The 24,773-nt window shown below is 40.4% G+C and overlaps 1 protein-coding gene and 1 non-coding gene across 2 annotated transcripts in view; both read left to right on the forward strand.

Moving 5' to 3' along the window:
* LOC145414664 (uncharacterized) overlaps positions 1–23,850 on the forward strand; it is a 93,868-nt gene extending 70,018 nt beyond the window's left edge. The window contains exons 8-12 of the mRNA XM_080284183.1: positions 5,586–5,754; positions 6,023–6,172; positions 19,953–20,095; positions 22,829–22,983; positions 23,692–23,850. Coding sequence (XP_080140309.1) covers positions 5,586–5,754; positions 6,023–6,172; positions 19,953–20,095; positions 22,829–22,983; positions 23,692–23,850 — 776 coding nt within the window. The remainder of the gene's footprint in view (positions 1–5,585; positions 5,755–6,022; positions 6,173–19,952; positions 20,096–22,828; positions 22,984–23,691) is intronic.
* Positions 15,220–15,338, forward strand: LOC145414788 (5S ribosomal RNA). Its single transcript, XR_013899942.1, has one exon. It is a non-coding gene; the product is annotated as a 5S ribosomal RNA (ribosomal RNA).
* Positions 23,851–24,773: the final 923 nt, after the last annotated feature.

Raw genomic sequence — 24,773 nt, forward strand, 5'->3', positions numbered from 1 at the left:
CCATCCAGAGGCATGGATGTGATTTGGGAGAGCTAAACAGAGTCACCAATATTCTCCCAGTACCCCCACCAACCTTCCTCCCTTTGATAGAGAAGGGAGTTGGAGGGGGGCAGCCACTAATCTTTCCCAGCCCTCATTACAATGTGTTATCCTTTTTATTTAACTGTACATTTTCCTGATTCTGTATAAACATACTGCTGTATACATGATCAAAGGACTACACACAACATTGTCTGCACTGTTCTGAGGCAACAGCACCCATCTTACTAGCCTCAGAGTTGGTTGTATCCTTCTTTCATCACACCATACTGTATCTTCGGTTTGTTCCACTTCTGAAAGGGCACCACCTTTATCCAAATGGGTGCCTCTTCTAACAAGGCAGGACAACCCTAGCACCATCTGTCTACTGAGTGAGACCACTCTATCCATGCAAACAACATTATGAAGTTGAGTGGACTGAAGCTGACACTCTCACATGAGAAACTTTACCCGGGATGCTTGTTGTCCATTTGTGCTTGATTAACCATGAGGGAATTGAGGCAGCTGCCTCAGGGCCTCCATGATTTGTTCTCCATTTTTTTTTTTTTCTCCAGCAAAATGCTTGGATATATGTGAATGTGAAAAGCATGTACAAAATTATATTGCTATACAGTATTTTTATTTAGTGGTGTTATAGATAGGTGTACACTTCTGTAAATTTATTTCCATTTATATGAGTCTTATTTCAAGCACCAATAACTGGACTCATAACAGATTTTATTATCCACCTACTGTACATTTTGTGTGCATTTTTCGTACGTAGCCCCTATACACAGTATGATAGCCATTTATATATACAACTTGTGGGAAAGCACAATCATACTTTATTTTATACAACAGCACCTCCAAAAACTATATATACAGTACCCTCCCATCCAACGGGAATATTGTCACACACGGGTGCCATATTGGACCAAAACCAAATCAGACTAATAAGAGAACTTTGGAGAAAAAATAATATTGTCAATAAGCCTTGGAAAAGTGCGTTTTCGTTTTCGTTTTTAAAGGCTCCAACATGCTTGCATGTGTCGGCCTTGGTCACCTAATGGCGGCTCAAATATTTTGATACTATGAATAATTTACTGACCTTTAAGGTGAGTGATGGTGATCTTGTTGGGAAGGACAAGTGTTTTCCGAGGCTGTAGGTACCGTAGTCCTACTGCCCCCCCTGGAGGAGGATCACTGGGGTCACTAGGTGGTAGTGGTTGCTCCTCTTCCTCAGCCTCACTCATAAAGCCTTCTAAATCACTCACAGAAGCATTATCGACATCAGAGATAGATGCTGCTCCTGCCTGTTGTTCAGCTGAGATTTGGTTTGTCGGCATTACAAACATAGGCAATGGAGCCGAGCTTTGTGAGTTTTGATTGGCTTGTGTCACTAGCACGGACAGTGGGTACCGTGTTGGACTAAATATCACCGTGCATGGGGAGAACTCCTTGGATTTCTGCCACTGCTGGGGGTTGGTTCTGTGTTAGCCGCGAGGCACCATATTACAAGAAAATATGTTAATATTTTTTCTGGTGACCGTGTTGGACCTAAAACAAATTGGACAAACGTGTTGGGCGCAAGGGTACTGTATTTGCATCAGGGCCCCCACGTACCTTGATCCAGAGCTGTTGTCTATGCACTGTAGTTCATTCATAAGTAGCATTTTGCCATTACACATACCCAATTGTTGGACGTTCAGGCTTGTGTAGTGCAGCACCAGATATTTATAGTTTATCTGTGTATGTACTGAGTTATATACTGTATATGCACTGGGTTGTTGCCCTCAGGATGCTGTGTTATATCCCAGCACTTCTCACCAGCATTTAAACTTAGACTCATTTCCTTTCCTACCCTAGTATTATTTCTTTGCAAGGCATGCTAATCTACACCAACTTGATTACAGTCATTATTCGTTTTATGATGGGGTTATGTTAGGTCATACCTTATCGTATACAGTACCAATTTTATCGTAAATCAGGAGATTGAAACCCATTATAAAAAGGGGGTTATGTCAGCTCAGCTTCCCAGTCACCTAACCAAGACTGAACCATAATTGACAACCCACCTTCATTCCTTTCTGTGTTGGTCCAAGTCGTCTCCAAGTCTTCCTCCCCGAGGCTGGGCGATAGCCTGAGCTTACAGGCATTAATGGTCAGCCTCTGAGTCAGACAGGAACAGGTTAGGGGGAGGGAAATCCGGCCCATACCTGCGCCAACTTTAGCACTGGGACCCATAACTGCACCAACCATAGCACTGGGGCCTACACTGGCACTGACCTTACCACTGGATACACAAATCCACAGTACTGTAGTACGATGTTTGACTGAGAGGTGATGATAACGGGGGCACACATGAACAAGTTGAAAAGACAGGGGTTTGAAGGGGTGGTGGGACCTGAACCATAACAATGCCTGCACGCCGGGGCCGCCATCTTGCCTGAGACAAGCAACGGTCACCTTGCGTGTGCCTGGCGCTTTCCAATGGCAAAATCGTTATAGTGGGAAATTTATTGTAAATCAAATTTTGGGGTGGAACTTTTCTATTATCGGTGTGGCGAATTATCGTAAACCGAATCATCGTAAAATGAGTAATGACTGTATTGCCCTTGGTATGCAAGAGTGAATGGGAGACCGATTTTCTCTCATGGGCTGAGCCAGAGGTATATACTGTATCATCAGGATGTCATCTCTGTCAGCCTCCTGACTTTATGTACTTCCTTAGGCCCATTAGGCCCCACTCAGTGGGTACTTGTCACAGGGCAATGACCAAGCATGGTCCGGTATGACACCACCCTACCAGACTCAAGACATGTGTCATCAGGACTTTAATTGTTGGTTGAAGTCATTGCAAAGAACACTCTTCCTGCTGCAAGACACTGTTACCTGTGGTTCTTATGCCTTTCTGTCCTCCCTTTAGGTGGATGAACTGCTGAACATTACAGGGGGGGGGGGGAGTGCTATCACTGGTGCTGGAAAAGGATATTTCATTCTGTGCCACCTATACTCATATAACCAGGCAGTTCTGTTGCTTATTTATACAAACCCCCCTGAACTAACTCCCTCTCTATCCTCCAAAAGGAGGAGGATGGACTACAGATAGACAGTTTCAGCCAGCAATCCACCAAGTTCACATTAAAATGAGTTGCAACTATAACAACAATGTCATCATACTGTAGACCTCCAGGTCATTCTAGCTTCCTTTATTATTATATAGCTGTTGTTGTAGGCAGCCACTGTTTTACTTGAGCTGCCAGTAGTGGTGCTTCTCAGCATTCTGTCCTTTTACCAACTCCCTTCTTTTCATCAGTGATCTGACTGGCACATCTCACCCTATGCCCTTATATACTGATGGCTTCACTTGCTTCTCACAGCATCCATCACAACAGTTACTTCACCAGTCACAGTTTACTTCGGTCACAGATGAGGCTATGACAAAACTGGTTTCTAACAGCTGAAATCTGTGATTGGGGTAAGAGAAACATTGTAATGCGTTTAAAACTCAGTTTGTACATACATCAGCTAACCAGAATTTTCCACAACATTATCCTTTAATGTTAACAATGTACAGCTCATTCCTTCATCTCCTTCAGTATCATTGACATTTCGGTCTCTCAGGACCTATCATGGAAAGATTTTATTGCCTTGCTTGCAAAATTTCCTTCCAAGAAATTGGGTATGATAAGCCAACTCTTTGCCTGCTTTACTCCCCGCACAGCTCTTGACTTTGCACAAAAGTTTTATTTGTCCTGTGTGTGCAGTACAATCTAGTGTGTGGGGAGGGGGACTTCTCACACACAACTCTTCTAAACATTGGAGTAAAAGGCTATTAATTTCAACTCCCTTCAGCCTTTCTTCACTGTACTGTTGTATCTTTATCTCTTTATTACCACTTCTAAAATGGTCACTGCTCTTCTGAACTGTCCATTTGCATCCCTCCTCCATTATGATGGACAAGTAGCTCCTGTTTGGCATTAAACTCTCACCCATTTTCTGCCCAGCTGTTTAATGCAAGAGTTACTGAAACTCTCAGTCATTCAAGTATGCAATAGATCAGCTTTGGAACTGATTCCCTCTGTCTGTATTTCCATCTGCATATGACATCCAGTCTTTTAAACAAAAAATATCCAGGTATCTTGAACAGATCTTGAATTTGTCTCTCTTATGGAAGAGTGATTTTGCTGGCTTTTAGTCTTTGGTTCTTTCCTCTTTGCCTAAAATAATTTAGTAAGCCCTCTGGGTCCTCAGCCATGGGGACATGTCTTATGGATGCTGGCATCTGAGCTTCTCATACATTTCTCCAGAACAACTGACCCATGTGACTCTGTTACTTGGCACCATCCCCATTGACTAGTCTTTCTGGTATGTTTGTTTGATCTCTGAGATACAAGGTGCTGCTCCCACTGACCTCAGGTTTCCTGGATGTGCTGCCTGAACAGGGTGTCATGCAGGTTTAGTACTAACCCTCACACTTGATCTCCCTGACCATCTCTCCACAAGACTGTTACAGGAAGAATGGATCTCAGGGCTTTCCAGCATACTGACTTTAAAACTTTTTCGTATAGAATGTTCATACGTTCTGGGGCAACACTGACCTATGAACAAGCTTCAGAGTCACTGTCCCACCAGCAGTTTCATTGGCTTGCTACAGACATGTGAACCACAGGCACATCCTTATCTCCTAAGGCTTTGTCTGTCTCATCCCATGGCATCACCCTATTAGATTCAGTGTACAGCAGCACTGGGACACCAAACCAAAATTAGTCAGACTCCAATAATCATGCTTGCTCTGGAACAGCACCAGTCCTCGACCTTGTCCATCAAGACTTCCTTGAGTCATGCTGGGCTATGGAATCTCAAATGATGGAGAATAACCTTTTCATTAAGGCTCCGTACAGTCCCAGTACCTCAACCTGTAGTACAGTATGGCTTGAACACAAATACCTTATGCAAGGGAGGGCTCTGCTCCTACCCCTGCTTCTTTCTGTAGATGACAGCTGGTGACAGCTGAATTAAATGAGTGAATTTAAAAAAAATGCAGTCAAAACATCATTTGTCTTCCATTTGGAAATAGTGGAAGTGCCAGATATGGCGTTTTCACCTAAAAGATCACTCCAATCAAATTTTCCTCCCCAAACATCCTTAATAAAAAATGGGAGTTCTGGGACCTCAGAATAGCTAGCTCATTCAGGCCGGGCCTAACCACCTTACTGGTTGCATCTCCCAGTAGATGCAGCCCGCCCAAATTCTTAAAGCCTTAGGGTCAGTTTCATATGTAAATATAAAATACAGTGAAGTTACAGCACTTCCTCTCTCAAATTAATGAGAATGCTGAGATGTTCTTCTAATTTTCTTTTGATGGTTACTGCAGCATTAATGTTTTTCCAGAAATGTCACCACAATCTGTCAAAGGAAATGTGAAAATCTGATATTGCAAAAAATGGAAGAACATGTTTTCTTGGTATTCTTTTGCTTGCTGCTTTAGCTTCTTCCTTTACTGTACCTCAAATCTTTTCAGTAAAGTATCCTTGGTCCCATACACTTAAAATCTTTCATCTCAGGATGTGGGATCCCAAGAATCTCACAGTTTGCCAAGCGTATCATTGGAGGTGACGAGGCGCGGTTTGGAGAGTTCCCATGGCAGGCCCACATCCGCATCTCGGGCTACCAGTGTGGGGGTGTGCTGGTCAACCACTTTTTTGTTGCCACTGCTGCTCACTGTGTTCACAAGTAAGCTGTCATTGGTACTTTGAGGTGTTCAGGGATTATTATTATTATTATTATTATTATTATTATTATTATTATTATTATGGGGCAACACTGGATTAGATGATGATTGAATGAATGAATTACTATTATTATTATTATTATTATTTTTATTATTATTATTGTTGTTATTATTATTATTATTATTATTATTTATTTATTTTATTATTATTATAACCAGATGCTTTTATTAAACGTATTGTGCCATGAATCCACCTTCTCACATCCCCAGAGCACGACTAAACCAAATCACTGTCCACCTTGGGGAGTTCGACACCAAAGACACTGAAGAGTATCAAGAACCTCTGCCGAAAGAAACATTTTCTGTGCTGGAGAAGAGGATACACCCAAGCTTTAAATACATGCTCACCCAACCAGACAGGTGAGGGAACAGATTAGGTCAAGATGGTTAGTGTTTTGTGTTTTAGAGAAGCATATATATGTATATATACACTGGTTTTCACATGCTTACTCAACAGTTAGTTGAGGAACAGACTGGAATGAGATGGGTAGATGCTGCTATTTGCAGTAAAGTAAATAGCTTCAGTTGCTTGAATATCAGTACAGTTAGACCTTGGTATATATCAGTTTTGTATGCGATGAATCAATAAAATTATAAACTATAAGTTATACTGTACCCAGTTTCTCGATAACAATGACAAAATTAGCTTATACGATAAATGTGATGAGGGGGGGTACGACAATCTTATGTGTACACGGTGCCTCCCACACAAGCCAACAGTCACTCATTTGAGCCCAGATGGCCACACACTGTTTACCTTCGCTGTGATAATCTCCTTTTCATTCCATTTCATGCATGCAAGACCACTGCTGTCACCAAATAATAGTGCAGTTTCACAACTAATAGTGGAGTGTGCAATATTAGATGGAGTTATAACTTTTTGTATGTGAAATACTAAAAATTGTGACTAAATCATGTCTGGCGAGGATACTACCCCTAGTGGAAAGCCTGGTTCTACTGAGAGTGCCAAGGGAAAGCCTAAAAGTTTAATAATACCTAGTGTATCCCCACTGAACGCATGTTACATCAACCTCTGTATGTGATAAATTGTCATGTGATGAGTTTTCACTCGATATAACTCCATCACATACGGAAATGTAACACTAGTTTGCAGAATGAGAATGCTGTAGAATGTTATATACTACCTTTATAACTGTACTTATGTGATGAAGGCCAGTGCATGCAAGCATGTTGGAGCCCCTGTAAACAAAACAAAGGAAGCGAACTCTTTATTGTAGCAAGTTTTATTGATGGTCAGTAGTGTAGTTTGTTTGTTAGCCCAGTGTCATTTAGGGAGATGTTAATACAGTATATGGTTTATTTCATGTTGTAGACATTGAGATTACTGGTTGTTGTCTTAGTTACATGAACAAATGCAGAGTGTAAAGATGATACTGTTACAGAGCATATGCTATACTGGTATCCATATCACTAACCAACCATACAAACTAAAAGTTATACCCAGTTTTGTGATAATGAAGGTGAAATTTGGTTTTAAGATGATTTTGGTGGCCACATACGACAATCCCGTGCGTACATGGTGACTGCGCAAGCCAACATTCACACATTTGAGTCAAGATGGCCATCCACTATTTACATTCACTGTGATTGTTTACCTTTCATTCCATTTCATGCATGGAAGACAGTTAGAACACCAGTGCTATCACCAAGTAACAGTGCAAGTGCACAACAAATAGAGCAGTGTGCAGTATTAAGTGGAGTGATAACTTTTTGTGTGTGAAATACCGAAACTTCTGACTTGGAAGTCATATCTGGCAAGGATGCTACCCATAGTGTAAAATCTGGTGCTACTGATGGTTCCACGGGCAAGCCTGAAGAGGTAAGTTTTTTTTTTTTTTTTTTTTTTTTTTTTTTTTTTTTTTTAAGTGGCCCTTGACCCCCACTGAACCCATGTTACATCAGCCTCTGAGTATGATAAATCATTAGGCAATTAGTTTTCGCTTGATGTAACACTGTCACATATAGAGATGTGACTGTAGCTAGAAGAATGAGAGTAGAATATATGTTATATGCTGCCTTTATAACTGTGATTAGGTGACCAAGGTCTATGCATGCAAGCATGTTGGAGCCTTCATAAACAAAACAAAAGGAAATAAACTCTTTATTGCAGCAAGTTATATTGATGGTTAGCAATGTAGCTTGTTTGTTAGCTCAGCATCATTTAGGATGATGATAATCCAGTATATCATTTATTTCATGTCATTGACATTGATATTGCTGTTTTGTTATGGTTTCATGAACAAATGCAGAATGTAAAGATGTTACTGTGACAGAACATATGCTGTACTGGTATTCACATCACTAACTAACTGTGCAAATAAGAAATTATGCATGACTACTCAAAGAAAAGTGGCCAATACAGTGAAGGCCGAAATGTGAAATAGTGGACTGAATATAGAGATACAGGGATCCTTCCAGTTTCACAACTAATGTATCACTGAGTTGTTCCATGGAAATGGAATTCACACAAAATGATACCACAGAAACCCATGTTATAAGGTTAGTTGATAGGCTGAAATCCAAAAAGTTTCCCAAAGTCCCTCTCTTTAGTCCTCTTGAAAAATTTTTACCATTCCCAGATTATACCTAATATTTATTGTAGTAAACATATCGTACAACCTCAAGGAACATCACTGGGCACAAAAAAGGTTTACTCAGAAAGTACAAAGTGGTAAATAATTGATCACGTACCATGACTGAGGATGGAGCAATGCTTGGGTATTGAGAGAGGTGTATCACTCTCAGCTTTAATTAATAAAATATTCTTAGTGCCTATTGTTCCTTCTGTGGAAAACAGTAAAATATTTCCATAAATAAGCATGCAGACAGTGCCAAAGTGACACTGCCAGGCTGTCTTCTTTGTGTTATGTAACTTTCATAGCTAGTTGCCTGCTTTTGGTTTAACTCGTATCCATCTACATATCACACTCTCTGTCTGTCGCGATACACCTTGATTCCGTAAGGGGTGGTCACAAACAAATTGTCTCCGTAGTCCCCTCTCACCCGCCATTTCGCTGCCCTCCCCCCTCCAGCTCACACACCCTCTCTCATATACCTCTCCACTTCATCCTGCCATCTCATCCTCAGTCTCCTCCTCCCTCCCCCCCCCCCTCCATCTCGCTCACATACACTTTCCACATTAGTCTCTCACTCCCCATCCTCTCCATATGGCCAAACCACCTCAATGTACTTCTCACTGTTACTTTTAATAAAGAATAAAAGTGCCTGTAGCTCCTTGTGAGGAAAATGATAAAATGTTTACATAAACATGCATGCAGACATGCAGCACCAAGCTGTCTCCTATGTTACATAACTTATGTAACTAGTCGTCTGCTCTCGGTTCTACTGATAATCATCCATGCTCCCCATTCTCAATTTTAGTAAATAACAAAATATTCTTAATATCTTTAACTCCTACTAAGGAATGCAATAAAATCTTACGTAAACATGCACATAGATGCTTGGGGCCAGAATGTCTCCTTCATATTACATAACTTCTGTAGCTAATTGATTGCCTTCAGTTTTATTCATATCCATCAATGCAAATCACTTTCACCTTTAATAAATAACAAAATACAGTCATACCCCGCTATACAATCACCTTTTATACGATCCCCTGCCTTGGTGATGTAAAAGAATTAACACCTTTCCACCCCTATCTTTGCCTAGTCCCTGGTTATCCGTTGGGTTTTTAACCGATGGGCTTTTTAAAACCAATTTTGATTATATTCAAGACAAATTTTGTGTTTAAGGTTGATTTATAAACTGTTTTTAGATTTAGATTAATGTGTTTTAGTCATAGATGGGGTGAACACTGTCATATTTGGGTACAGATTAGTAAGTTTGTTTTTTTCCAGACATTGTTATGATTTTCAGATATTTTTGGGTTTAGATGAGTTATAAACTGCTTTTAGGCTCAGTTTAGCTTGTTTTAAGGTAATTGGGAGGTTTAAGTGAGCTCGAAACTTGTTCTTGGACTCGTTTAGGTGGGTTTTGGACCTGGTTGGAGGGGAGGATCCCAAGGCTCCCAAACACATCCCTTTACTTCTATGCTATAACATCCCCATTTTATGATACCCTGGCTCAACAATGGGTTTTCCCAAACACATCTCATCATTATAATGATGATGGCCTGTATTCTTAGTGCCTATAGTTTCTTATGTGGAAAATGATAAAATGTTTTCATTAACATGCATGCAGACAGTTTCCATTAACATGCATGCAGACAGTGCCAATGATGCCACCAGGCTGCTTCCTTTGTGTTACCTAGCTTACGCAGCAAGTCGCCTGCTTTCAGTTCATTTCATATCCATCTGCACATCTCACTCTCACTTATAATAAATACCTGTAATAAAATATCCTTAGTACCTGTACCTCCTTGCAAGGAAAATAATAAAATGTGTACGTAAACATGCACACAGTCACTCGGCACCAGGTCATTTGACACATCACCATGCAGGACTTTGGACTGTGGGTGCGCAGCAGGCAACATGTTTTGAGGGGGTTGATTTAGGGATTTTCCTGCGTAACAAGAATCAGGGTAGGGTTTATCTCTTCATGTAAATGGTAAAAATCACAAATGGAACCTGCTTAATCAGAGGGGTCACTGTAATACGGGTACTACATGAATGTATGGTAGTGTCTATATTTATGTAAGGGTGAGACTTGTATGGCATGAGCTTGAAAATCTAAATAAGAGAGCAGTGGAAATGGGACGTTGATTTGACGTATACAGTACGTGGGTTACATACAGTAAGATCTCATCAATAACGATTTCGACAATAACATTTTCGGCAATAACAGTAAGTTAGAATAAATACCCAGTTTCTATAATAATGTTTGGATTCACTTGAATAATGGTTATTTCACGAATGCCAAGTTGTTGTACTACAAATATGTCCATAACAAGATGAGGAATGAAACAGACAAACAAGAAGAGATGAAGGAAATTGCCAAGAATGTGAGCAGTAGCAAGGAGGAGATGGAGGATACTCCCCTCGCCACCTCCCCTGGCTCATCCACCACCGTCCCCTCCACCTCCACTGCCCTACCTAACTCACAATCTGCCTCCCCTCCACAGCCCCACCTAACTCACCTGCTCCACCTGGCATACCTTCAACCCTTAACATAATGACTGTTGCTGCATTCTGGAAGAAATATTCAAAAGGCTGTAAATTTCTTTGTCAGTGCCTGGAATAATACAACATTGGCAGCCATTAAACATGCCTGGTTGGCACTCCAGCCACAACTCAAGTCTGCTGAGACAGAGAGCAGCCATCAGTATTGATGACTAATGATTGGACTTGTAAATCAGATTTCAAGAAAATGCCAGAAACAGTATCACGATTGAGTGAATGCCCACCATCAGTCACTCACCACTCACTCTCTTTCACAAAGCTAGCCAGCTGAGGAAGATCAATAGAGAAGGGTTGGGTAGATAATGACATTGATGGCACTGAGGACTTTCCTGAAGATTTTGACTTTATGGGGTTTGATGAAGTGTTGATGGAAGTGGGTGACCCTTGCGTTAGAGGCAGGAGTGGGGACTGGGCCAGTGAGGGGCCATGGGGTACGCTGCAGTAGCGTCCATGCGCAAGCCTTGAAACAGTCATCATACCAAACATCTCATAACTCCTTTAAGTTGAGTTTTATATTACTCATGATGATTTAATCACTAATCTTATTATTTCAGCTAAAAAAAAGTAGTGATAGGAGGGTTCCAGGTGGGAAAAGTGGATAAAAGTCCTGGAGTGGCAGCACCAATAAACCCTTTATACATGTATTTTAATGTCATGCAAATAATGTTTTCGCTAATAACGGCATTTTTCTGGCATCAATTAGACGTTATTAGCAAGTTCCTACTGTCGTTTGAATAGGATGAGAAAAATAGTGATTGGAATAAAAATGAATTACAGTAACAAGATCTGTATGCAAAGTCACTTGGCAAGGGATTCACCTCTTATTTAGCTTGGCAATCAGCAGAGTTACTTTATCACACAGGCATTTGCAAAGCAAACTGTAGGAATAAAAAAAGATTGTGTGCATGAGTTTTTTTTTTACATGGAAGGTGGAGCAGAGATTTTGAAAGTATGAATAATGTATGAATGATTGCATGACCCATTTTGCTGGGTAGGCTGTTGATAGTTTTGCTTTTGTCTTGATTTTTCTGTTTCTTGATCTTGGAAACTCCATTATATTGTTTTACTGGTTAAAGATGGTGAAAGTTGTGTTTCAAGTGATGTATGTTTTTTTTTTAAACAATAGAGTTTGTTCTTACCAGTTTAATAGATGCACAGTATATAGACATACTGTACCTCGATATCTGGCACATCGCTAACCGATGATTAGCTACACTGAACAAAAGAAATGCGGGAACATTCCCACACTCCAAACAGTCATCGATTCACTAGCCAGACGCTTCACCCCTCCCTGGGTTTGAAATGAGCGCATCTGAACGGGATGTGTTGGTGCACATAGCTCTCCCTGTCCTCCCTCCATCCCCTTTCTTCTCGCCACGTCCCTCCTCCATCCCCCACCACTCACAACACTGCCAGGCATGTCTCCCTCTCTGTCCTCCCGCCCTCCCCCATCCCCACTTGTCTCCTGAGTGTAATTCACCGGGTCGGTCAGGATCACTTGATGGTCGTGATCGTCAGCTTTTACCCTCCCGGAAGGGAGCTGAGAGCTCATATAGTCCGATCTACGGGCAAGGCTGCGACCTTCACACACGCACACACCCATCCCCTTGCTCCAGTGGGACAGTAACCACCCACTTTGACAGTGAAACTTTTCGCAATCTGAGCGAGGCTTGAACTCCCGTCCACCAGTTGGCAAGCGAGAACGTTACCACTGCACCAGCGAGCGGTGTGTGTGTGTGTATTTACCTATTTGTATTTACCTATTTGTAGTATACAGGAATTGACCAATGCTCGTGTTGTCCTGTCTCCAAATCCACATTTATCAAGTCTACCTTTACACACATGAATGTTTTTCTCATGCACACCTCTTCGTCTAAGTTGTTCCAAATATTTATGTATTTACCTAATATACCTAATTGTGATATACAGTACACGGAATGTGCCATGCTCGTGGGTTTCCGTCGCTGTTTCTCAGTAAGTCAAATTTAGCTTTAAACTCGTTTAAGTTTTTAGACTGGACGATCTCTTTGTCCAGGCTATTCCATAAGTCTGTACTTCTGTAAGGAAAGCTATATTTCTTGATATCCTTCAAGCAGCTTGACTTTTTCAATTTCATTCCGTGTCCTCTTGTTGATCTCTTATCCCAAACAAACAGATCATCTTTGTCAATTTTATCTACTCCCACCATGGTCCTGAACACTGCAGTCATGTCTCCCCTCTTTCTCCTTTCCTCTAAGGAAGGCAAATCCAGCTTTTCCAGCCTCTCTCTGCATGACAGGTCTGGCAGACTGGGGGCCATCTTGGTTGCTGTTCTTTGTATTCTCTCAATCTTGTTTATATCTTTCTTTTTGTGTGGGGACCACACTACTGCTGCATATTCTAACCTGGGGCGGATCATGGCCACTATCAATTTTTTCATCATCTCCTCATCCATATAATGAAATGCTACTCTTATGTTAGTCAAGAGTTTACAAGTCTCTCCAACTATCTTGTTAATGTGCTTTTCTGGTGACAAACTATCTTGGACCAGAACTCCCAAATCTTTCTCTTCTCTCATTTTTGTGATTAATTCATTACCCAACAAATAATTCAGTGATGGCCTCCTGGTACTTTTACCCATTTCCAATATTTTACATTCCTTTACATTAAATTTCACTTCCCACGTCTGGCTCCAATTATGTATCCTATCCAAATCCTCCTGCAGCATTTTACAATCCTCCTCAACCTCTACCTTCCTCATGATCTTTACATCATCAGCAAACAGACTTGCATAACTGTTCACTCCATCTACCATATCAATTATGTAAATCAGGAACATTATTGGCGCCAACACCGAGCCTTGAGGGACTCCACTTGTTACTTCCCTCCATCCAGACATCCTGTCCTTTATTACTATCCGCATTTGTCTGTTACTCAAAAAGTCTCTCATCCATTCCAGAAGTTTCCCCTTCAGTCCTCCTATATATTCTAGTTTCCACATTAGTCTGTTATGGGGTACCTTATCAAAGGCCTTCTCTAAGTCTAAGTACACACAATCCACCCAACCGTCTCTCTCCTGTACCACGTCAATCGCTCTTGAGTAAAAGCTCAACAAGTTAGAAACACATGACCTTCCACTTCTGAATCCAAACTGACATTCAGCCAAGATATTCATCTCTTCTAGATATTTTATCCATCTGTCTTTCAGGATTCTCTCGCACAATTTTGCGACCATGCTGGTTAGAGACACTGGTCTATAATTCAGGGGTTCTTCCCTGTTTCCTCCCTTATAAATTGGTACCACATTTGCCCTTTTCCATTCTTGTGGCACTTTCCCCTCTTCCAGAGAACACACGATTAAACTGTGAATTTTATCCACCAGTTGTTCTCTGCATTTCTTCAGTACCCAATTAGAAATTCCATCAGGTCCTGGGGCTTTCCTTACGTCTAGAGTTTCCAGTAATATATACACTTCCTGTACCTCCACTTTTATATCTTTTATCACTGGTACATTTCTAATCACTCCCTCCCCTTCCACAAACTCTTTTTCATTAGTGAAAACCGATTGGAAACATTTGTTCATTATTTCAGCTTGCAATGCTGCATCTTTATAAACCTCTCCTTTTACTTTCAGTCTGGTGATTCCTTCCTTTTGTTTCAGTTTGCCTTTAACAAATCTATAAAACAGTTTGGGTTCATCCTTGCGTTTGTCTATTATACCTTTTTCAAAATTCCTTTCTTCTCTACGTATTCTTGTGTATTCATTTCTAATTCTTTTATATTCTTCCTTTGTTCTGTTGTTACCTCTGTTTCTCCAATTGTTCCACGCCTTATCTCTTCTCTTTTTTTGCTATCATACACCTTCTGTTAAACCACTCCTTTTTCCTGTTTTCTTTCCCTCTTACTCTTGGTACAAATTTTTCCACTCCCAAATTATAGAGGTCTAGAAAGACATCCCACTTCCTCTGTATCTCTCTTGTTTCTCTGAATTTTCTCCAATCTGCATTTTCAATGAAGTTTCTCAATCCTGTAAAATTTGCTTTTCCAAAGTTGTATCTTCCCTGTCTATGAAGCTCGTCTCTTGGCTCAACGTTCCCTATTATCATCTGGAACTCAGTGACCACATGATCATTTTTTCTTAAGGACAGAGATATTTCAATGATTCTATTACATCGGGTTCTTTGGTAAACAGTAAATCTAACCTTGCTGGTGTGTCCTCACCTCGAAACCTTGTCTCTTCTTTGACCCATTGCGTCATCACATTATTCATTCAACGGCCATGCCACGTTGAGTACACCGCTTCCCGTCCGATCAGCGAAGTTAAGCAACGTTGGGTCTGGTTAGTACTTGGATGGGTGACCGCCTGGGAACACCAGATGCTGTTGGCATCCCTACGTGTCAAGTGGGGTTGGTGGAGGATTAGTGCCCCTCCCTGTAAAACAATTAACTCTAAGCCATTGGCCACCCCATCTGGGATACATGGCGTCTGGCAATGAATGAATGAATGAAATATGTAATAACATAGTGCCCCACGAATCCTCGCCGCCCCCCGAGTACCATTCCTCCCAGATCACCTCTTTACAGTTAAAGTCACCCACCAAAATTATATTATTGCTTTTCTCAATTATTTTTTGTAAATAGCTAGCCATATCTGACAACATCTCCTGGTATTCATCATCATTCCATGCTCTCGTCTTAGGGGGAACATACACTACCGCCATATCTCTCTTAGCATTCTCTCCAGTTTCTAATTTTATATATATCACTTCAGCCCTGCCTTCTCCCATTTCCACGGCATCTACATTTATGTTGTTCTTCACTGCTATCATCACTCCTCCTCCCGTTTTTTCGTTTCTGTCTTTTCTCCACAGTTTGTATTTACCATCTCCCAAATGAACATCTATATCTTCTCGTAATTTGGTCTTTACAAAGCACATGACATCAGGTTCTTGTTCTCTCAAGAAATCGTTAATTTCAAGCCTTGCCGATATTAAACCATCAACATTAGTATATATCACCTTCAAATTATTTTTGATGTTTTTTATACCCTCTTCTCTCCTACTCTCCGTCAGTACCACTTCCTTTACTTCTAAGCTTTCACAGCCATCCCCCTTAGTTTCCTTCACTTCTATTTCCTTAAATACCACTTCCTTACTTTCATATCCATTACTCTCCAAAAAAAAGTATTACATTCTTCCTCTGTCCTCTTATCATTTTTTTCCTTTACTTCTTCCTTCAATGATTTTAAAACTTCTCTTTCTTCTTCATTCAAATCTTTTCTTATTATAATATTTTCCATCCCTGCCTCTTTGCTTAATTTCCAGGTCACTTTAAGTATATCATCTACACTTTCTGCTGACAACTTGACTCTCATTGGTCTTGTTTCCCCTTTCTTATAAGGCCCTATTCTCCTTACTTCTTCAGTTTCTTTTACCTACTTGTCTCCTTCGGGGTCAATCTTGCCTAATATTCCTCTTACCAGGTTTGAGTCTTTCTCGAGTCTCACGAATCTAACCTTCTCTTCCTCCTCCCTTTTTCCAAATATTACCACGCATCTGTTCCTTTCTACAGTTTCTCTCACTATTTTCTCTTTTTTCTTCAGTATTTTCACTACATTTTCTTCCAATTTTATCTTGTTCATTTCTCTTTCTTCCTGGATGATTTCTCTTAAGCTGAGCACTTCTTTCTGTTCTTCTTCTATGTGTGCCCACTTTGCCTTATGCTCTTCCAATACATTGCTCACCTTCTCCGTTTTATTTGTACTCTCTTCTAGTTTTCTCCTCAATTCAATATTTTCACGCTTCAAATTTCTTATCTCTTCATTCTCCGTCTCATTAAACTGGATCAGACTCTGTATATTAACCTCTGTATTCCCAGACACATCTTTTAACACTAGATTCTCCACTTTCTTTTCAAGTTCACTAATCCTCACAATCAGTGTTTTAACCAGATCCATGACATTAGTATTTCTATCAAATCCTGGAAATTCGAGTCCCTCAGTGTTTACATTTTCGGCCATGATTGAGGTTGGTTACACTTACAGTACCAAAACAGCTGTTACCGAAAATACTACAAACATTCATGTATACTCTTGTCAATAGATCTTTACATTTTTGGTGGTCTATATTAACTTACAGTATTTTAAACTGAAAACAAGACGATAGGAGACAGGACAAACATAATTCCTGAAAACTACTTAAGGTTTGCAGCGGTGGCTGAGCCTTGGCCCGGGAGCAGTTAAGACACATCCGTTCGCTGTGGCTGTCCGTTCGTGTGTGTGTGAGAAAGGGAGAGAGAGAGAGAGAGAGAGAGAGAACCAGGGTGGGGGTAGCAGGGCAGTTTGGCTGTCTTGTCTCCCTCCCAGTCCCCCTGCCCTCCTCCACCCCTGCTTGTCTCCCTCCCCATCCCCCCACCCTCCCCCACCCCAGTTTGTCTCCCTCCCCATCCCCACTTGTCTCCCTCCCCATTCCCTCACCCCCACTTGTCTCCCTCCCTGACCTCCACCTGCCTGGCCTGCTCGTCCACTCTCCCACTTTTGCTGTGTCTGTTGGCCTGAATACCTTCCTGCACGTGATGTTTGTTGTCTCATTTTTTAGCAATAGCATTGTTTATGAGGAAATAACATCACCTATGTTGTTTCTTCATCAGTCTCTGTTGATTGAGTAAGGGATATGAGAGTTTTGGGTTTGGGCCTGGAATACATCTCTGGCTTTTCTTCAGTACCTTGTGGGAAAAATTGCTTCAATATCTGATATACTCACTGACCGATCACTCCCACTGGTACACAACACTGTCGGATATCGGGGTAGGCATGTATTTACCTATTTGTAGTATACAGGAATTGAGCAATGCTCGTGTTGTCCTGTCTCCATATCCACATTTATCATGTCTACCATTACACACATGAATGTTTTTCTCATGCACCACCTCTTTGTCTAAGTCGTTCCAAATATTTAAGTATTTACCTAATATACCTAATTGTAATATACACGGAATGTACTATGCTCGTGGGTTTCCGTCGCCGTTTCTCAATAAGTTGAATTTAACTTTAAACTCGTTTAAGTTTTTTGACTGGACGATCTCTTTGTCCAGGCTATTCCATAAGTCTATACTTCTGTAAGGAAAGCTATATTTCTTGATATCCTTCAAGCAGCATGACTTTTTCAATTTCATTCCATGTCCTCTTGTTGCTCTCTTATCCCATACAAACAGATTTTCTTTGTCAATTTTATCTACTCCCACCATGGTCCTGAACACCGCAATCATGTCTCCCCTCTTTCTCCTTTCCTCATCACATTATTCATTATTATATTTAATAACATAGTGCCCCACGAATCCTCGCTGCCTGCCGAGTACCATTCCTCCCAGTTCACCTCTTTACAATTAAAGTCACCCACCAAAATTATATTATTGCTTTTCTCAATTATTTTTTGCAAGTAGCTAGCCATATCTGACAACATCTCATGGTATTCGTCATCCTTCCATGCTCTCGTCTTTGGGGGAACATACACTACCGCCATATCTCGCTTAACATTCTCTCCAGTTTCTAATTTCATATATATCACTTCAGCCCTGCCTTCTCCCATTTCCACAGTATCTACATTTATGTTGTTCTTCATTGCTATCATCACTCCTCCTCCCTTTTTTTCTTTTCTGTCTTTTCTCCACAGTTTGTATTTACCATCTCCCAAATGAACATCAATATCTTCTCTTAATTTGGTCTCTACAAAGCACATGACATCAGGTTCATGTTCTCTCAAAAAATCATTAATTTCGATCCTTGTCGATTTGAAACCATCAACATTAGTATATATCACCTTCAAATTATTTTTGACATTATTAATACCCTCTTCTCTCCTACTCTCTGTCCGTTCCACTTCCTCAACTTCTGATCTTTCACAACCATCCCCCTTAGTTTCCTTCACTTCTGTTTCCTTAAATACCATTTCCTTACTTTCATATCCAATACTCCCCAGAAAAAAGTATTACATTCTTCCTCTCTCCTTTTATCATTTTTTTCCTTTACTTCTTCCTTTAATGATTTTAAAACTTCTCTTTCTTCTTCATTCAGATCTTTTCTTATTATAATATTTTCCATTCCCGCCTCTTTGCTTAATTTCCAGGTCACTTTAAGTATCTCATTTATTACACTTTCTGATGTAAACTTGACTCTCATTGGTCTTGTTTCCCCTTTCTTGTAAGGCCTTATCCTCCTTACTTCCTCAATTTCTTTTACCCACTTGTCTCCTTCGGGGTCAATCTTGCCTAATATTCCTCTCACCATGTTCGTGTCTCTCTCGAGTCTTACGAACCTAACCTTTTCTTCCTCTTCCCTGTTTCCAAATACTACCACACATCTGTTCCTTTCTACAGTTTCTCTCACTATTTTCTCTTTTTTCTTCAGTATTTTCACTACATTTTCTTCCATTTCTTTCTTGTTCATTTCCCTTTCTTCCTGGATGATTTCTCTTAAGCTGACCACTTCTTTCTGTTCTTCTTCTACGTGTGCCCACTTTGCCTTATGTTCTTCTAATACATTACTCACCTTCTCCATTTTATTAGTACTCTCTTCTAGTTTCCTCCTCAGTTCAACATTTTCCCGCTTCAAATTCCTAATCTCTTCATTGGCTGTTTCATTGGACTGGATCAGACTCTGTATGGTGGTTTCAGTATTTACTGACACATCCTTTATCACTAGATTCTCTACTTTCTTTTCGAGTTCACTAACCCTCATAATTAATGTTTTAACCAGGTCCATGACATTGGTATTAGCATCAAATCCTTGAAATTCCAGTCCCTTATTGTTTATATTTTCGGCCATGTTTAATGTAAAGTACCAAAACAGCTGTTATCGAAAAAACTACAAACATTCATGTGTACTATAGCCAATAGCTGTATACAGTCTGACCAAATATTACACACTGACTCTATTACGTTTAGGCTTTGAACAATATTTTCATAATATAACTGTAGAACATTAACACATATTTTCCCACTTTCAGATATGATGTTGCTGTACTGAGGTTAAATAGACCCGTTGTTTATCGGGAAAATATACTGCCTATCTGCCTCCCAGACCCCAATGACGATTTTATAGGTGAAATGGGCATTGTGGCAGGTTGGGGTAAAACGGACAATTCCTTTGGTGAGTTGTACCCCATTTCATTTTGTTTTTGAAACCAGTAGAGTAAGTTAGTTGTTGTTGCTCAACGCAGGTCCGTCTCATCAAGCAGACCCGTCAACTGCAGGTAAACAGCTGTCCCAATGGGGTTGTCCTATAGGTTCCCTACACCATTGATGGTGTCTGCATCTTAGTGTGGTATATCCTGTGTAGTGCTCTATAATGTGTATTATATTGTATGGGCCTAATCTACAAGCTGAGCTCATATCATCTGTGATTCCACTCAACCAAAATCTAAGCTGGGAGCTGAGGAGGGCTGGGTGATGTCTTGTTCTATGCCAAGCTAGGTGAACTCAATCATTACTGTTTAAGGGCACCTCTGGATGGTGTTGTGATTGAAATATTGTATTTCCCTCTTTGTGAAGTGAGTATGCACATGTTTTTTCATTGCTAGTTTTGAAATGTGTGGAGATGGGATATTCTTGTAGAAGGCTTTGTAATGCTTGTGTGGTGATTGATTAATGAGCCTTGTATGTTGTGTGTGTCTGTCATGTAATGATACAGATGTTGTGTATTGGCACAGGCAGCTACATAGAACTGTATGCCCATCATATCAAGGTAGCTTCTGACAGGGAGGACTTTAGTTTCAGAGTATAAGTGAGCTCTGGGAGTGATTTTGGTACACCCAATGGTGATGTTTAGGGTGTTGATTTGCAGAGTGTTGTGGTAGGTATTAGATAGGATGGAAGCTCATGCAGGGGAGGCATAGGACATCACTGATTTGATGTAGTGTTTCTAGAGCAGGGGTGGGAAACCTTTCTCCTATAAAGGGCCATTAGGATATTTTTAACATCATTAGCGGGCCATACAAAATTATCAACTTAAAATCAACTGTAGCCCAGTACATATATATATATATATATATATATATATATATATATTTATTGTAGAGAAAGGAAAGAAGTTGTATGTGGCTTTCATGGATTTGGAGAAAGCATATGACAGGGTGGATAGACAAGGATTGTGGATAGTATTAAGAATATATGGAGTAGATGGGAAGTTGTTGGATGCTGTGAAGAGTATGTATGATGGTGCTAAGGCTGCAGTGCGTGTGGATGGTGAACTAAGTGAATTTTTCTCTTTGAAGGTTGGGTTGAAACAGGGATGTGTCATGTCTCCATGGTTGTTCAATCTGTACATGGATGGGGTAATAAAAGAGGTACAAGGTAGGGTAGTGGATGTTGGAGTGGCCCTGATGAGAGAGAATAGTGTTTGGAAACTTCCTGTACAGTTGTTTGCAGATGATAGTGGGGCTATATAGTCCAATACAGGGTTTAGCTTGGGGGAACTCCATTTCTCCCATTGTGTTGTTAAGTGAAGACGAATGGGAGTTGCAAGGCTTTGTGGATGAGTTTGGGAGAGTGTGTAAGAAACAGAATCTAAAGGTGAATGTAGGGAAGAGTAAAGTGATGGTCTTTGAGAGAGGTGAAGTCAGTGAATGTACAGCAAGGTTGGATGGTGAGGAATTGGAAAATGTGAGAACATTTAAGTACTTGGGTAGTGTGATGAGTAAGGATGGAGGTTTGGAAGGTGAAGTGCTTGAAAGGGTACAGCAGGGAAGAAAAGTTGCTGGTTCTTTGAAAGCAGTGATAAGAAACAGGGAAGTGAGCATGGAAGTGAAAAAGTTACTACATGACAGTATTGTGATACCAACTCTAACGTATGGAAGTGAAGCTTGGACGTTGTTGGAAGGACACAAGTCAAGAGTGAGAGCAGTGGGAATGAGTTATTTAAGAGGAGCCTGTGGAGTCACATGGAGAGACAGGCTGACGAATGAGGATATAAAGGAGCGTTGTGGTGTGGATGTGGATGTGATAGGAAGTGTTATGAGGAACACACTGAGGTGGTTTGGCCATGTGGAGAGGATGCAAGGTGAGAGATTGACGAAGAGAGTGTATGTAAGTGAGGTGGAGGGGGGAAGAGGGAGGGGGAGGCCGAGGATGGGATGGAGGGATGGGGTGAGAGGTATATGAGAGAGGGGGGTGTGAGTTGGTAGCAGGGCAGTGAAATGGCAGGGGACAAGGCGACGTGGAGGTGATTTGTTTGTGGCCACCCCAAACAGGATTGAGGCATCTGGCAATAGATAGATATATATATATATATATATATATATATATATATATATATATATACATGCATTTATACATGCATTCATGAGTTTATGAAATTGCATTTATGAACTGCCTCACGGGCTTGAGCAAATGGTCTTGCAGGTCTTATACGGCCCAGAGGCCGGACGTTTCCACCCGTTCTAGAGTAAAGAGAGTGTTTCTTTTCCTTGCCCAAAGTTAGCTATCATATAGTTCTATAGCTTTTTTTTTTTTTTTAAATAATGAGCTTCTGGCATACTTTATACCATATTGTATTTACCTACTGTGGTTGTTTTTACCTAGTTGTGATATACAGGAAATGAGCCATGCTTGTGGGGTCCCATCTCTTTTTCTCAGAGATTGCTTGTTTTGAACTGTCAAATATGAAATCCTGGTAGGTATTGGCAAGTTTTTGCAAAATTGTTACTAATAAGACCATCTTACAGAAGCGTATCCCTATGTTTCCCTAGCTAAGCTTCTCATTCTCCTTCCACCCACATGTGTACTCATACACACTTCTATAACAGTGTTTTTTCATATATATTAGCCAGAATAATACAAGGAACTGTATAATTTTCCTATCATTAATGTTCTCCGCTTTTTTCAGGTAAAACTGGGACTAATATACTGCGAAAAGTGTATGTTCCCATCATCAGCAATGATGAATGTCTGCGTTGGCACCACCATAAGGGGATTGATGTCAAACTCCACTTCGAGATGTTCTGTGCTGGACACTCCCAGGGAAAGATGGATGCTTGTCTGGTAAGTTGATTATCCAGTAGAGATTAAGAGATTTACAGTGTGTTGATCAGGTAATCAGTGGTAGGTGAAGGCACCCATCATCCACTCACTTAGTGTAGTGCTGCTTTATGGTCTCTACACTGAGTGACAAGCCAAATGGTTTCCAGTAGCCCAGGAAACCATTTACTGCATTGGGTGGTAACCATATAATCAAATTATGGCACTTGGTGGTTTAGTGGGTAATTAAGGCTTTCCAATTGGATTGAGCCTGTGCAGGTTTATATCCAAGGGGTAGTTGGAGTTTATTGCTCATGTAATGCCACTCAGCGATAAGCAAGGCCGGTCACTCATCTTAAATGTCAGGACCAACTTGCCTAGCCCTGGGCTCCTGTGCTCCTCATGGGGCAACACAGAATTAAATGATGGGTGGATGATTAGGTAATGCATATTGATTTTTTGCTAGGATGGGATGGACTTATATTTTATTAGTAACTGTAATCTGATTGTTGGATGTCTGGTATTTTACTTTATTTCATGTTAAGTACAAATAAATTCCAGCACTTGATACATATCCACACCTTTATGTACTCATAGAACACATTGTTAGCTGTTAACATTAGTAATTTTTCAGGCCAGCTTTCCTTGTTCATTTCACTATGACAGAAATAGTCCTTTTATATTGTCTCCATTTTTTTTTTTTTTTCCTTTTTTTTTCCAAAATTTTCTCAGGGTGATTCTGGTGGCCCTCTTGTGGTTAACCGTGATGGGCGATGGATCCTGGCAGGCATTACCTCCGCTGGGTTCGGGTGTGCAGTTGACCACCAGCCTGGTATCTATCACAGGGTTGCTGTCACATCCTCTTGGGTCATCAGCAGTGTGAGGACTTGATGGCAGGAAGAATATTTAGGGATCCATTATAATAAATATTTTTTGTAAATGTGTAAAAATACTTAATGTAGTAGGAAATGAAAGTTGTTACTGTTGATGTCCTATAGTATCCAGTTATAAGCTATGTATGGAGTATGAACTTGATAGCAGGAAAATTGTTGGGGGATCTGCTAAATTAAATACTTTTTATGGATATATAAAGGTAGATGATGATGATCTTTGGGAATGAACACTGAGAGCGTTGAACAAATAGACTCTTTGAAAGAGTGGATAAACAGTGTGAGACGAGTGTTAGTTGAGGCTAGTTGGTGAAGTGCTTTTAGATCTCAGTGCTAGATATTAGAGAGAAATATTGCATTTTTGTGAAATACATGTCAGGAAGGTGTTACGCACCAAATCATTGTAAACACAGTACTGTACAGTACATTGAATATGGGCTTGAATGACAGTTATAAAGTTATTACTGTATTTTTGTTTATTTGGTACACTCCACAGGCTGAATTTTTAATAGCTCATAGTTCTGACTTTTTATGTAAAATACACAGGGTATCATGATAGTAAAGGTTGATACCATTTTTAAAAACTATATGGGTATGAAGGAACATTTTTATTCCTGACTGTCTTCTTTGAGAAAATTTTTTAAAAAGACTTGATGAATGTATTTATAGAGCCATTATTCTGTGCAGAATTTAATCTCTTCATTATGATGACATGTCTGTACAGCATGATTTTCACTACAGCCAGGCAATTTTATTCATCCTGTTGAAGACTTTACTCTCTGAGGGGTTTTAATACCCCACTGCTTGAGGACATCCTGTATTTGTGTTTAGTGGCCATTGACCATGTTAACATGTACAGTACAGGTTTTTTCACATGATGAGAGCTTTCCATGAAGCTTCCTTGCTCAGTTCCTTAACCTGCAG

Source organism: Coenobita brevimanus, chromosome 100, assembly GCF_032717465.1.
Source record: "Coenobita brevimanus isolate Jiangsu-jjx chromosome 100, ASM3271746v2, whole genome shotgun sequence".
Taxonomy (NCBI): domain Eukaryota; kingdom Metazoa; phylum Arthropoda; class Malacostraca; order Decapoda; family Coenobitidae; genus Coenobita; species Coenobita brevimanus.